Source organism: Vipera berus, assembly GCF_964194415.1.
Source record: "Vipera berus genome assembly, chromosome: 7".
Lineage (NCBI taxonomy): Eukaryota > Metazoa > Chordata > Lepidosauria > Squamata > Viperidae > Vipera > Vipera berus.
In genome coordinates this window covers 30569622-30586471 of record NC_138209.1, presented here as the reverse complement: position 1 = coordinate 30586471, position 16850 = coordinate 30569622, and the positions used below count along the sequence as shown (strand labels likewise).

General features: G+C 35.8%; 1 protein-coding gene across 1 annotated transcript in view; it reads left to right on the top strand.

Moving 5' to 3' along the window:
- The window catches only part of GAB1 (GRB2 associated binding protein 1), a 110927-nt gene extending 98661 nt beyond the window's left edge, over nt 1–12266 (top strand). The window contains exons 7-11 of the mRNA XM_081333360.1: nt 4422–4511; nt 7258–7351; nt 8150–8273; nt 9682–9804; nt 10534–12266. Of these exons, the coding sequence (XP_081189486.1) occupies nt 4422–4511; nt 7258–7351; nt 8150–8273; nt 9682–9804; nt 10534–10692 (590 nt within the window). The 3' untranslated portion in view covers nt 10693–12266. The remainder of the gene's footprint in view (nt 1–4421; nt 4512–7257; nt 7352–8149; nt 8274–9681; nt 9805–10533) is intronic.
- The last annotated feature ends 4584 nt before the right edge of the window (nt 12267–16850 follow it).

Genomic DNA, 16850 nt, shown 5'->3' with positions numbered 1-16850 from the left:
TTTAAAACTTTTCAATAAAAAAAAAAAAAAAAAAAAAAAAGAAAGCAAAAGATAAATTATACAAATAAATAAAATTACAGCAATTTTAAAAACACATTTGCAACAGTTTATTGTTATTGCTATACCTTCAGTTAAGGTTCTGTTTTTAATTTCGGGCAAAATTTCTGACAGTAGGCTAGATCTCTGATTTGGGAGTAATTTAGGTATCACTAATCCATGATCAGCAGAATGTGTAGATAATAATCTGATTTGTTTTTCATAAAATAAGTTATTAAATGGAAGCAGTCTCATTTAAATCTTTAATTTACAAATACATACAGCATTTTTGAAACTGGTAAACTCATGGTTTTACTGTCTCTTTAAATTTAGATTTTACTCGTAGTGTATATTTCATCTCAAATAACTCCATCTCTCAGTATCCATTAAAGTTGTATTAATGGATAATACATATTTTAATGTAACAATGTAGAAGGAATGCATGTCATTGTCATGGAATAGCAATAGCAGTTAGACTTATATACCACTTCACGGTGCTTTATAAGCTACTCTAAGGGGTTTACAGAGTCAGCATATTGCCCTCAACAACCTGGTCTTTATTTTACCGATCTCGGACGGATGGAATGCTGGGTCAACCTTGAGCTGGTGAGAATAGAACTACTGGCAGTCAGCAGAATTAGCCTGAAATACTACATTCTAACCACTGTGCCACCATGGATCTCTAACAATAGGGAACTATTATTAACTATTACTACTAGATGTTGTAAAATTACCATTCATAGCTTGCCTCATCATAGGCCATGCCAGTGCAGCTCAGTGACATCTGGAGGGCCCTGCTTCAGTGTCTTAACAGGCTTTTGAATTGACTCAGATTATTTGCTACCAATAGAAGAGATTGTTTGTAGCTCAGGAATCCTACCTGCTCTCTGAGCTTGGTTGTTTTTCTTGCAGACGTCTGCAAGAAAACAGCCAAGCTCAGAGAACAACAACCACACGGATTATTTGCTTTCCTGAGAACTACTAAAATGGGAGAAGGAGCAGAGTGGCAATTTTCTCTTATTCCCTCTGCAGCAACTTTTATATGAAAGTATAGGAAGGAAGTGGCAGCAGGAGAGAAAGAGTAAGAGAATATTGCTGCCATGTTTCCTTTGTCTAGCACAATGATTTGCTAGATTCAAGTTCCTATTTGTTTATAGAGGTAGAAGCCTGGATCCAACCCAATGTGTATAAAAATAAAGGCAGGTAAGTTTTTTTCTTCCAGCAAGAGAAGACACACGTTATTTGAGCATGTTTTGTATATATCTCATTTTATAAAAAATTTTTTATAATGACTCATACTAAATTATGTGCTGATCACAATTACACTTTTTTGCTGTTCTAATCTTTCAGTGCTTGCAAGTGTTGGTGATGGTACTTTCTAAATTGCATTGGCAGCAAATTCAGATTTTGCTTTCTCTCAGCACTGCTCATCAGCATTTCTACCAATGAAAATAACTGAGTTACTCTGAATTTTTACTTAAGTGTTATTAAAAATTCTTACTGATTTCAGATGTAATAGATGTGTAGCCTCAAAGATAATATTAAAAAGGAGCACTGTTTTGTAGTTAAGCATCACATCAGTCTCTTTGCAAACTATTTGCAAAATGGCACATAGAACATGAAATGAATACTTAATTACAATTGAAATTTCACACAGTCCTGAGTTTTTTAGTAGATGATACATTGAGATCTTAAAAAATGTTAACAGACCTCTGAGCGCTTGTGCTAATAACTGGCTAGCTATATGCAAAGCAGAGAAAATAGCATGCTTGGTTTCTGATGTAATTGTGTACAGTTTTATATAATAAATAGTGAACTTGAGGCTTTTCAAAGCTGGTGCTTTAGTTTCTCTTGCACATCTCTCTTTAGAGCACTGTTGAAATAAGAATGCAGCATTTTTTTGTAGTTCATGTTATAACCTTTTGAGATAATAAGGAATTTCATATGCAGTGATAATTCTATTTTGTTTTGTATTGTGACTCTTTTAACTTGTATAATTAGTGACAGCTCTTTGGTATTTTACTCTAGAATTACAGATAGAACATTAAACCTAAATCTTGGATCCTAAAATGAACTTTGCATAGAAGGAGAGTTTTCTGTTACAGCTGCTCTATCTTGAAGGTGAGGGTTACCCTTAAACAATATGAAAGAGGAAGCTATAAAACATGATTTCCTAAAATCACATAAAACTTTCTTCCTGTGAACCTCACTGTTGTAAAGGATCCTAGTCTACCCAATTTGAACAGGCCAAACCTAAATACAGTTTATTATCATCTTTATCTGTATAAAATCCCAAGAAATCTGTATAAAATCCCCACCATCAGAGAATGATTTTCAAATTATTGTATATTGTAAAATAGTTTTAAGTTAAAAGATTGGCATGATCTGATACGTTGGTCAGCAGCCTCACACTATCAGGTGCAAGCACCAACCTTTTCATGCATTCGTTCACCATAGTGTTTCTATACAAGCAGACCTTGCATCTCAGTGATGAAATGGCTTCATCATTTATTATCTCTTGATTTCCTGTAGATGTATCTGAATTAGAAGACTATGTAAGTCCCTAAAACATATGCCTCAGTAAATTTATTATTCTTTAAATTAATACATATATAATAAGTATATAAGCCTAAGAGCTATTGCTATTGCTATAAGATGTTGTTTCTGTAAAATTACATAGTACTGTATATCTGGAAGGAATCTGCTTTCAATTTGATAATTCATTGTTTCTACAGGTTAGACATTAGATCTAATTTCACTTTGTTGGCCTGTTATTCATAGCTTTATTGAATTCATTTAAAGAAAGCTAAATGTGAGATTTTGGTTGGCTTTTTTGGTTGAATTTTGGTTTTTGGTTGAATTTTTCAGGAACCTCCAACAAACAATTCTGCAAAAACTCACAATAATGCAGGAAAACTTTATGAAATCAGTTTTTCTAAGTATTCCTTTTGCCAGCAATCATGATAATACATCAATAAGCAGTTATTCTCTAAGTGAAAACAACTTAGTTTATTATTATTTTATATACCTTTCATATCTTTCATCATGTAATTTAGTGTTAGATATTGGGATAGGGCTATCAGAAATAGAATTAAAGTTTTAAAATAATAAATGCACCACTGTCACCATGCATATTTCTTACAACTACGTTCATTCAAGATACAAAATTAAATGAAGTTGCTGCTGTATTTCACTACTGAAATTGAATTGCCTGCCTATCAGTAGTAATTTAAGGGACATTTTATTTATTTAACTATAGAAATAGCAATAGCACTTAGACTTATATATCGCTTGATGGTGCTTTACAGTACTCTCTATGCAGTATACAGCATCAGCATATTACCCCCAACAATCTGGGTCTTCCTTTTACCAACCTTAGAAGGATGGAAGACTAAGTCAATCTTGAGCTGGTCAGAATCAAAGTCTGGTAGTGGGCAGAATTAGCCTGCAGTACTGCATTCTGACCACTGTGCCACCACACCAGCTCTGTATACTATTAAAAAAAATATTGTTTCGGTAAAGTTTAAGTAGGCAAAATAGTGCATCATAGGGTAACAATTTTTGAAACAAGGTACCTCAAATGGGCTATCTTACAGAATGCATCTAAAATCCAGGATCTGTGATTTTAGTAGAACTGAAATGTGGCAAATTTGTTGTCATGTCAGTGATTCTATGTCACCATCTAGAGGGTCAGTAGACCAGTACCACCCTAGCTTTCCAGATGCCAGTTAGATGGGCCTCTCTTTTGGCCGCTGGAGACCAAGTAGATGGGTCCCATTCTAGCCCTTTAGAGATCAGGTAGACCAGTACTACTATCAGCTGCTGGAGTAGTAGGGTTAGCCACAGTAAGCCAGAAGGAACTTAGAAGTCAATCCCACTCTCATGGTATTTTGCTCTTGGTCATTCTGTTTTTCTGTTTAGATAAGGAAATATTTTTGAATAATCTAGTTTAACATATTTCTATGCTTCCATAATTAAAAAAACTTTTACTGTAAGATGGCAGAACATACAGTATCTTCTGTGCTGTGGCTCACCTTTTTTTTCTTGATATACTTTAATCCCTTTCATAGTATGCTTTATTGAAGTATCACTGTAGTGTTCCTCCTTCCAATCTGATATCTAACAGCACTGTTTTCAGCAAGAACATCTTATTTATTGGTGACATTCAACTCAATTGCTTCCTTGGAGCAATTTTGATGCATGGTCTCTCAGCACGCTGCATGAATTTTAGTGTGAGATTTCTGTCTGTCGCTTGCTTACCCTTCAAAAATGCAATCTCTTTCTGCAAGGGACTTTGCAGTTTCTTAGTAGTCAAATTATTTTTCTTGTTTTTTTTCTTGGTAATAAAAAACTATATTAAGAAATATTCCTTTTTTATCAATTAGGTCAAAGCCCTAAAATTTTAAGACCTAAACCTCATGGTTTAGAGCGAACAGATTCACAAACCATAGGTGACTTTACAACAAGGAGAAAGGGTATGTACTTCAGTATTGCATGATCTATTGGGCTCAATATAAGACTCAATATAAGTAAAAAAAAATCTGACTACTCATATTGTTCATTCCACGTGTCTCAGCCACATGTCTACTTGCTCAGGAAAAAACATTTGTAGCAAAACATGTTGAAATTCTGCTTGCAAATCACTTTTCTTCCTTTTTAACTTAATCTTGGGCTTTATTTCAAATATATTTTGCTTGGTTTTAGATTATGTATACATTATAATGTGAAATATGTAAACACTCAAGTAATTGAGTTATGCCATATTATGATTTATAAAGACTACTGTTTATAGAAATTTTATTAGCATAAAGGATTTTTTTTCAATTAATGTGTAATATCAGAAGTAATTGAAACATGGCTATTTTAAAAATATTACTGCCTTGATTTGGTTTTGGTATTAGATGTGTTAGATAAAGAGTCCTGAAGGGCTTTCAAAAATTAAGAGCATTTCTGCTACTTATTTCTTGAACTACTTCAAAGGTCTGAAATGGAAGCCAAAAAACAGGCTGCTTCAATGAATAGAAGAAAAGTACTGTGTTTAATGTTCACACAGGTTTTTCAGCACATTTTCCCAATTATTTTTAAAGTATGTACAATTTAATTGTTATACACTTATAATATTGCATTAAATTGTGTATTTAGCACAATGTTATAAGTGTTTTTAAAATGTTACAACATACTTTCCCCCACTGCCCTATGTTTATAAAACTTTATAACATATTTAATGCTCCTTTTTAAATTGTTTTTTAAAATTTACTGTAAAATTAATCTATGTTAAAAATATAATGGATATACATACATGCTTATTCACGGCCCAGTTAGTATTTTAAGTATTTTAAAGTAATTTTAAAAATACCTATTTTTTATTATTCTAATCAAGAATTGCATGAATAGTTTAAAATAATTCTAAAGAGAGTATTCCATGTACCAAATTGCTTAGAAACAGAAGTATGTTAATATGTTACAATAATGAAACATATTATACTACTTACTAATTTATACTAGTAACTTTACAATATCTCTCTGCTATTTACAATAGAGTACAAAACTGGAACTAAAACCTGATAAAACTATTAAAAGCAACTATACATTTTTAAAGATACGTTTTAGGGTCTTTTTATAACTAAGCAAGGTGTTAGGACACTTAACATAGAGTTCATTTTAAAAAATTGTAGGCAGACCTACATGGCATTAATTGTTTTAATACAAAATATCATTCTTTTCATCATTTGATCACTCAAGGCTACTAAAGTTCAATAATATACAAGCATTCAAAAATCAAATGCATAAAGTATATCAAAAAATCTTTGCATATATGCTTATCATAGTCTCAAAATGATGGATGTCAACATTTCCCAGGATCCAATTTGTTTTTAATGCAGGATAATATTAAGTCATAGCTAATTGCTCTGAGGTTATTCTTAAAAAATAACAAAGATGTATGCAGTTAATGCTTGAATCTAGTATAATCTGAGACCTTATTAAAATGATTACGATATTATGACATGGTTTAGCTAATAATTAATAATTCCATTCTCATGAGCTTAATAGGCTAACACTACTTTCAAAGAAGATCTGAATTCTATGATCTGCTAAATCATACACTACTGTATTGATTAACTTCCCTTTCTTTATAAAAAGGACCTCACAAAATTAACAATTTAGGAGAGAAAAGAATAGTTATGGTAGTTTATTCCAGCAAGATACAACTCCTTCTTGAGGAGTGAAAAATAATTGGAATTTATCTATTAAAAGCAGACAAAGTCTGAAGAACTGGTTTGGTAAAAGTCAGTTAGTCTTGACTAATCTTTTAGGATCTAGTAAAAATTTGCACAAAGCAAATTTTTGTTTCTGTGTGTGTAACAAAAGTTTTAAAAGTGGTAATGAGAACTAATACAAACTAAATTAGAACAGAGAAAATTAAGAAGAAATAAATAACAGAATAACCCAAAGTACAATAAGAAAAGAAAGAATAAAATAGAAAAAAATACATAAAGACCTAAATATTTCAAATAGTTGTTTCCATTATTCTTCACAATGGTTATAAGCACAATTATATTTTAATCTCTCTCAAGTTAAATGATGATTTTCTTTTCTATAATACAGTCCTGTTTAATCATCAAAACCATAAACCACAAGTTCATTTTTCACATGTATGCAGATAAATCCTGCAGGAATAAATATAAATATTGGCTTTTCTCTAATCAGAGAAGTCAGCTTGTCCATCTCAGCAAGTTCTGCTAATGTCACCAACCATCAATTGAATATTAATTCAATTTAAAATGGAGCAGTATCTATTTGAATCCAAATTTTGTTTAGCTTTTTTACATGTCCACCAATCGTGATAAAATGTCCCTTTATGTTGTTCACATTTAAATGATTGTAAGTGTAAATCTAATCATTTTAGATTGATACTGATTGTCTGATGGCAAATGAAAGTAGAATGATTTAATTGTACAATAAAGTTTTATTTGATTTTAGAAACTATCCATTTTAAATTGGTACTTAACCAAAGTGTTGCTTACATAAAAGCTGTTTATACTACTTCTATATAGTAGTTCTAGTACTATGCATATAGTATATTAAGGGTATATTAAATATATTTTCCCACATTTAATGGTGAAGTTCCATATGGAAAATGAACTATAATAAATAGGTGTATAGGAATGTAAGATTTTTTTAAACTGCATTATTTTCAAACTTGTTTCTTATGTATTATAGTGAAACCAGCACCACTAGAAATTAAACCTTTATCAGAATGGGAAGAATTGCCAGCTCCAGTTAGATCTCCAATCACCAGAAGTTTTACACGAGAGTAAGTCTTTGACTTCTGTTTTCATACTACAGTATATTCTTTTTTATTTAACGGTGACCACAACATCTATTTGTACTGCCCATATAAATTGCTTTATATATGTTCCTGTCATTTTGCCGTACAGCAGAGAGTCTAATAAGGGGTTATGAAAAAATCAAATTGGCAGTCATGACCATCCTCTTGATTTTTCTGAATCCCTCCCCACCGCTACCACCAGAAAGTCTTGGTTATTTTGCTGGGATCTTCCTACATAATACTTTTCCTACGGCACCAGGTTTTTTTTTAAAAAAATACTCTTCAAGAGCAGTTCCTGATATGTTAAAAAAGGTAAAGGTAAAGGTTCCCCCACACATGCGTGCTAGTCGTTTCTGACTCTAGGGGCCGGTGCTCATCTCCGTTTCAAAGCCGAAGAGCCAGCGCTTGTCCGAGGACGTCTCCGTGGTCATGTGGCCGGCATGACTAGACACCAAAGGCGCACGGAACGCTGTTACCTTCCCACCGTGGTGGTCCCTATTTTTCTACTTGCATTTTTACGTGCTTTCGAACTGCTAGGTTGGCAGAAGCTGGGACGAGTAACAGGCGCTCACTCTACTACGCGGCACTCGGTCCTAACCCACTGAGCCTTCTAGATTATTTTGTGTTTCTTATTTCTTGAATTATCATTCAACTCCTTTATTTTATGGTTCTTGCTTTTAAAGGGAAAGATGGAATAGAAATACTTAAATGAAACATAGAAATATATTTATGAACAGCACAAATAAATACACTACACATTTTAAAATACTTTTCTTCATTTAGTTCTTCCAGGTTTCCATTATCTCCCCGGCCAGATTCAGTTCATAGTACAACTTCTAGCAGTGATTCGCATGACAGCGATGAGAATTATGTACCCATGAATCCAAATCAGTCCACTGATGATCCAGTAGGTGGTTTTACATCATAAATATGCCCTTTCTTTAAAATTATATCACACTTTCTGTTTTTAGGTGGGAGGGGAGGTATTTAAATCAATTAAATACTTTGAGGCTTATAAAAGTGAAATGATATTTAAAATAACATGAGCATCATTTCATAGTTACACTTAACAAATTCCAGATAGCGATAAAAGGGATGAAGCAAATTAGTCAAGTTTGTTTTTAAAATGATTTATTTGTTTCATGTATTTCACACCTTGAAATGTTATCATTAATGTCTGGCAATTAAGTTCTGGGGACCATAAAATGAGTAAAACCTTGGAAGTAATGGGATCTAGTTACCTGGTTCTCATATTCAGCCTTCTCTTTATTTGAATCTGAACGTAAGAATTGTTCTTTTGATTAGAAATAAATGACCAAGCGATCAGCCAATACCTATGATAAAGTAGGGAACCTGTTGAATTTCAACTCCCCAGAGCCCTGCTGATAGATAATGAGTCACAAATTTCTAAAGTGGCTGGTGCGAATACACAGGAACAACACAGGAACAGTATTTTAGCCCAACTCTTGTTCTTGCAAAAGATATTCTTTACTCATTATATACATGCGAACTAGAAGCTTTTGAGCTCACTCTTCAATATATCCAAAAACATTTCAAAACTATTTGGCCATCATCATGTCTTCTGATAGTGAATGAATTCCATTATTTAACTAATTATAAAATATTTCTTTAAATCTTTAAATCTCTCTAAATCTTTGAATTTCCCACTATTCAAATATATCATGATATTATGATGTTAAATTAATGACATAAGATATAGACCAAAAGTATTGCCAGTTGTATTTCTCTTGTGCATACTTTTATACAACTTTATAAAATATTTTATTTATTTATTATGAAGTAATTGTAAGATAAGGTAGGCAATCTTTTATATGGTCTTTGACAACATGTATACATATAGGGGGGTGGGGAGAGATACATATTGTGAAGTTAATTCTTATGAATGTAAATATTAATGTGGATTTCCAAAATGTTTCCATTTCATAGCATCTCTTCTTGCCCCAATAAATGTTCCAGCCATTCAAGAAGTGTTTTAAGCTCAAAAGAGTCACGTTCCAAATTTGGGATATTTCTGGAACGAACAAAATAGTGTTAGGCCATTTCTAGTTAACCTAATACAACTCAAATTTTAAACCTTTTGCACATCTTTAACATTAAATCTGAGTTTGATTTCAGTTTTTCCTATGCTGTGCTCCTAAATAATTTTAATTAAAGGAAATCTTAGTTGTAAAATATTGTTGGATATTGAAACACATATTACAAAATGAGAACACAGTGCTTCACAATGTTGAGGGATAAAATCTATTAAAGTTTTTCACTAATAATAACAATAATCATTTCAATTACAATTTCAGGGTTTGTTTGGCAGCAGCAGTCTTGATGGGGGAAACAGCCCTATGGTAAAACCTAAAGGTGACAAACAGGTGGAATATTTAGATTTGGATTTAGATTCTGGAAAATCTACTCCACCTCGCAAGGTAAACACAACTGCATAACTACCCACAGATAATTTGGCTGTAGACAGTGAATCATTTTATTTGTCAATTACAGTTGAGATCCATTTCTTTGGATCACTAAAATGGAAAAAATACAACTTTTTATGTTGTCACCATACTGATCATTTTAGAACTTTTCTTTCAGCCAACTTTCCAAAGCTGGGTACAAAATTACTTTTATTCAAACATACCGGTACTTGTACGGTGTATGTACAGTGTAACATACTTGTCATGAATTTACAAGTGGTTGCTTTCTTCTTTTCATAAACTTAGATCAAGAGTTTATATCCCAATCCTCTAGTTTGAAAGGATGGAGATGAGGAATAAATAAATATTATTTGCAAAAAGAAAATTATACTGCTTTTTTTCCACTAGACACCTCTGCTAAATCACATACTTTTCTGGAAAGAAAGACTTTCATTTGTGGAAAAGACTTTATGTTACCTTCCTTTATTATAAGTGTCTCTGTGTATGTATCTCAAAGTCAGTGTTGACTCCTGACAATTATCTGTACTCGTTCCTGCAGCTTTCTTAGCAGCATTTTCAGAAGTATTTTGCCATTCCCTCTTTCCTAAGGCTGAAAAATAGTGACTGGCCCAAGGGGCTTTGTGCCTAAGGCAAGTCTAATAGTCTCTGTTTCTCGCCCAGTGCCTTAGCCACTATACCAAACCCTTTCTCTTATTCTAATCTAATTTTTTATTTCTTTTCCAGAAAAAGAGTAGTGTTTCTGGCAATAGTGTGGCTGATGAAAGAGTCGATTACGTTGTTGTTGACCAACAAAAAACATTAGCGTTGAAGAGTACAAGAGAAGCTTGGACAGATGGAAGGCAATCCACAGAATCTGAAACACCAACAAAAAGTGTGAAATGAAAATAAAATTTTTTGAATTCCTGTTTAAATATTCTTAAAGTGAGCCACCACTAACTGAGAAAGAAGAATACTTCAATGAATTATTTTTCTTCAGATATTTCAATATCAAGCTGATGACAACATGAAATATTAACAGTAGTCTGTGGCAAATCCTAATGATTTTTATAATGTAAAATAGTGTTTCTTAGGTCCCAGAAAAACATTTTGGTCTGGAATTAACTGATTGATAGTATTACGATGTTGTATGCACTTTTTCATTGTTAAAATGATGGTTCAGCTTTCTCCACCTAATGTATTTTTAATACCCTCCTTTCACCCTCTGACACTACTATATAACATTCTAGGAAGTAAGCTATGTGTATGATACTGAAATTAAAGTCTGAGGTGCATTTTAATAGCTCAAAGATCAATTAGAAAAAATAGTTTCACAATTTTAATCTACTTGAAATGTCAAGAGATGATTTGTTAAATGCCTATGTCTTATATTTAATACATGCAAAAAAGTATTTCAAACTCTACAGGTTGCCTTCCTACCAGAAATGGCTGTGAGTTAGTAATAATAGACACATTTTTGGATCTACTCCAATGTCTTATTCAATAATATATTAGTTAGAGGAGGTCCTTTTGAATTTTCACTGAGAAGAGTGTTCTCTGTTTGCCGAGCAAAGATTCTGCAGGGAGGGATCTTTGCCCAGAATATCACATAAATCTCAATATCATTGAAGGTATGCAGTAATGACTGATCTCATTCTTTAACTGCAAAGTGTAATATTTACTTCATTTACAGAAAACAAACTATGACATCAGGTACGTACCTAGCACCACATTGTGCTAGTTCACAAATCAGGTTCAGACAACGTGCTTTTAATTTTCTACTGCAACCAAGCCTTCATATTGGTTTTTAGTATGAAAATTCATGAGGCGGTGTGACATTCACTGTTTATAGTACCAGAAGATACTGTGATTTTTGTTTTGTTTTGTTTTTAAATCAGACTGCAATACAAATGGAATTATTATGTCTTGACACCACATGAATTTTTTTAAATGATCCTTGTTATGCCTAGTTTCTTGCTTGGCCTTATATTTAAATTCCTATGCAAGTGGCATTTTTTTAACATCTTGTTTTTTTTAAAAAAAAAAGAAAACACAAGATTTATCCCATTTTTTAAAAAAAATTCTTCAGGTACAGAATTTATTTTGAATACTTTGATTTATTGAGTCACTATCCTTATTCCAAATAGTAGCTGTTTCAACAGCTAGAAAGGGAAACACTAATTCTCTTGAAAGTAAAACTTTAAAAAATCATTAGTCATGGTGGAAAAATTTACTAATTCATTCTTTTGTGGTTGTAAAAAAGAAAATGTTGTATTTCTCAAATCTCATAAATACTGAATTAAAAAAGAAATGCTGGCCTTAATACTATATCTAATTTTCCAACCCCATTCCAACTCAATAGTTTGTAAATTTTCTTTATTCCTAACAAGGTTTCATTTTAAATTAGAAATATTTTGGTGTTTTAAATGTTTTTTAAACTAAACATTGCATTTTGAGATGAATTTTAAATAAATCCAAGTTCTGCTTCATGAGTGCAAGTCATTGATTGGGAACCATAGGCATAGTTGTCAACCTTTAATAATATACATTATTGTATCTAGATTATTAAATAAGACAAACTATTAGAAATTGTGCAGTTTTTTTGAAAAAAACCCCAATAATGGTGGTTGTGTTTTAAAACTGAAACAAAAGGGTATCTCCAAAAGACGTCTACCCAGTTTTTAATGCTTCTATTACTAAACCCATTCGTTCATAAAAATTCTTTGAATAGATGTACCTGGATGAGCCTCACAGTCAAGACAAAGACAATCAAAACAGCAATAAGGGACCACAACAGGACATCCAAGATTACATGAACCCCAAAGTGAAGGTTTTAAGAGCTTCCAGAACTGATAGAAGGTGCAGTCCTTGTATCAGGGGAAATGCTTTTTTAGAGGACAGGGGGCATAGCAGAGAAGGCTTGCTTGTTCAATCCCAATATGATAAAGTTTAATAGAGGGGACCTGGAGCCCACACATAACCGATGTACAGAGACCAGCAGTCTTTCATACAGCCAGCTCATGTTAAAACCAGCTCATTGAATTTCACTCAGAAGCTGACCGACAATCCATGGAACTTGTATAGTGGCAATGACACGTGGATATATTAAGAAATGCCTGTTATTATTTGTGCTGCTGCATTTTGAACCATCTGTAACTCCTGGGCAGCCCCACGTAGAATGCATTGCAACAATTCAGTCATGAGGTGAGCATATCATGAGTAACTGACTGGAGACCCTCCTGATTGAAGAATTGGTGTAACTGGCAACCAAGTTGAATTTGTGCAAAGCCGTTCTGACCACAGCTGTCACCTGCTCTTTGAGCAGTAAGCTGAAACTATAAGGAACCGCAACTTGTGCATCAGTCTTCAATGGAGATATGCTGCCTGATCTAAAAACAATTAGTGCCCTCCAAAAGACTCTAACAATTCTCAGCAATGTGTATGAAGGTTCTCACTTCACCTACTTCCAGAAGAAGAGTTGTGGGGAAAAATGGGAGGATGGAGCACAACATATGCTGCTGTGAATTATTGAATGAAAGAGGATACAAGTCTTAAAAAAGAGTCAGTTATGGATGTTGAGATCCATATAAATATAGGATACCCTGGAAGTATAATACTGGCCATAAGATGAGAAAATGACACTATTTGAAGGATGGAGAAACCTAGCTACAATTAGGCTGTCTCTTGCAATGATGAATGATCAATTTCTTACTGAGAAAATATTAAAATATAGCAATACAGGGGCCCATGATGAATTTTGTTTTAAAACGCTGGTTCATTTCTTTGTTTCATGTTTTTAATTTGGAGTACAGAATCACATTTTAAAAATAATGAAATTAATCCTTTCTTAGTAACCAGTTACAGCAGATCTGCCCTGCCAATGGAACGAAGCAAGCTGGATGCTATTTTTTTCACTTTACTATTTAGTATATTTTTTCCTGAAATGAGATTACCTAGGTAGGTAGGTAGTGTAATGTATTGGGCTTTGTCTTGCTTAGGAATATCACATGGGGTTAATTGCTGGAAGGTTGCTCAAGCAGGGAAGCTGGCTAACGGCTCCCAGCTTCTCAGACAACCCATCTCCAGTGCCGCCATTGGCTGCTTCTAGGGCGGCAATAGGTTGCTTTAAACCTATTCGCCACCACCTAGAGGCCAAGGTATAAATTGCTGCATTCGGAGCCCTGTTTCTCAGTTCAGTTCCTGCAACCAAAGAAAGAATGATTCTTGCTGAACTTACTCGCCTCATCTCATCAATCATGCAACGAACCCAGTATCTAACACTGGCAACGAAGGTGGGATCCTGCTCCTCCAGATGAGCTGAAGAGTCACTAGGGGAGAGGCCGAACACACCTGGCTGGAAAAGCAATTCCCCCCCCTATGGTCGGCCTAGCACAGCCACGCTAGCAACCATGCACCCAGAGGACCAGTCCCTGGGCAATGGAAGAGCAGGACAAGACAATGAGCCCCAGCCATGAAGACCAGCAGAAATGGCAAAAGTCGGAAAGCTGGAAGAATTTGATATAGCTCACCTGGAAAGATGGTCTTCGTACCTATCCAGGGTCGAGAACTATCTACACATGAATCAAGTTGCTGAGGATGGCCTGAAGGCCGCGACGCTCCTGTGTGTGTGCAGCCCAGCCACGTTCAACATTGCGGAGAACTTGTTTGCGCCAACGCCATTGGAGTCTGTAATGTTCACGGACTTGAAGAAACGGCTCAGAGACCACTTCCAGCCCAAGCTGTCGGTAATCGCTTGGCGCCATGCATTCGAACAGAGGATTCAGCAACCAGGTAGAACAGCGTCTGAATTCATTGCGGTGTTGAGGCAGGCTGCACGCCTGCCAGTTCTCCGACGTTGAGGAGAGGCTACGAGACTGGCTTGTCTGCGGTCTCCAGAATCAAGAGTTACAGCAAAAACTCTTTGCCAAAGAGACACTGTTGTTTCCAGATGCACTGAAAGAGATCATGGCAGATGAAGCTGCCGCCAGGGCCGTACAAGCCATGCAGCCCACCAAATCAGCACAGCACGAGGAAGCCGTCCACCACGAAGATGCCAAACACGCGGAAGACCCAGAAGACAACACAGAAGTCAAGCTACAAAGACACAATGACCAACAACGTCACAGAGACAAGCAACAAGGGGCAACTTACAAGGCAGATCCCTTCCTTAGGTGCCCAGGATGTGGCGACCGCCACCAACGCACGGACTGTAGGTTCCGGATAGCCACGTGTCAGGCCGGCGGAAAGACTGACAACATCGCATCGGGTCTGCAGAAGTCGCCAAAGGGACCGGCAATTGAATCGTCAGTTGGACATTCCGACGAGGAGAGGTACTGGGGCCCCGGGACAGTATAGTGTAGGGTTTTGCTCCAGCCGCAGAAGCATTTGCCGCATGGGAGCTCACCGCCCTATTAAGCCAGAGTTTAGACTGCAGGTAGAGCTGCAAGGGGTCCCCTGCAAGATGGAGCTGGATATGGGATCAGCCGTATCCATTATTTCACTTGAGACATTTAATTTCGTCTGCAATCGCAGCAAGAGATGGGCCAAGCATAGGCCATCTGACATTGTACTAACCGACTTCCAGAATGCTAGAGTCACAGTCAAGGGTGAGGCCACATTAGCCGTTAAATTTAAGGGGTTTTCTGGGCACATGGATGTTGTTGTAGTAGGGGGTCAGTGAATGAGCCTGATCGGGCTTGACTGGTTTGATGCGCCAGGCATCCAATTAACCGGAATCAACCGGACACAAGTCGCGAGTCTAGTGACAGTATGTGAGGAATTCGCAGATGTGTTTGACTCAGCTCTGGAGACGTACACGGGCCCGCCAATAACATTTAAACTAGTTCCTACTGTAGTGCCGGTCAGGATTAAACCTCGTAGGGTGCCATTTGCTCTTAAACACAAAATAGACACTGAGTTAGATAAACTTGTAGAACAGGGAGTACTTCAGCCAGTAGAAAGGGGTGAATGGGAGACCCCAATTGTAATGCCACTAAAAGCCAATGGGGAGGTCCAAATCTGTGCCATTACAAATGCACAATCGTGCACTCAAACAGCATGCATACCCGGTACAAGTAGTAAGCCACATCCTGGCGTCCTTGCAAGGTACAATTTTTGCAAAATTAGATTTGGCTCAGGCCTGCCAACAGCTTCCTGTTGGTGAGGCCACAGTCGCGGCACAGACAATTATAACCCACAGGGGGGCTTTTAAAGTAAAACACCTGCAATTCCGGGTCAGCGTAGCCACCGGCATTTTTCAAGGCATTATGGAGTGGACGCTTAAGGGCATTCTGGGGGTTTGCCCCTATTTTGATGATGTGCTCATCGCCGGTGAGTCCACTGAGGTGCTAGCAAGGAGGCTCAGAGCCATCCTTCAAAGGCTGAGTGAAGCAGGCCTCAAGCTTAAAAAGAATAAGTGTAGTATTGGAGTCCCTTCAACTGAGTTCTTGGGTTTCCGTATAGATGCCGATGGCATCCGCCCTGCTGAGTCAAAAGTAAAAGCCATTCAGATGGCACCCAGCCCCAAAACGAAGGCAGAGCTTCAGGCATTCCTAGGCTTCCTAAATTTTTACCACATGTTCCTTCCTAATAAGGCCGCAGTGGCAGAGTCGTTACACTGGCTCTTGGACAAAAATACTGCATGGAAGTAGACTAGTGTTCACTAAAGAAGTTTTCAGGAATTGAAGGCTCTACTGTCAGTTCCACGATCACTCACTTTAAGGAATCGTTGCTGGTATTCACTTCACTGAATAATATATAAATAACCATAAGTCTGATGGAAGCTTTTTTGCTACATATGAATTAATCACTATTTAACTGAGAAACCTATTATTAAATGTACAGAAGACTGAGTAAATGTTATAATTTCTACAGATAAAATCTGTCTTCTTACAAAGAGTTCAGGAAATATTCATAGCACTACAGTGGCCACAGGATTGGAAAAGATCAGTTTACATTCCAATTCCAAAGAAAGGCAGTGCCAAAGAATGTTCAAACTATTGCACCATTGCACTCATTTAACATGCTAGTAAAGTTATATTTAAAATCCTACAAGCTAGACTCCA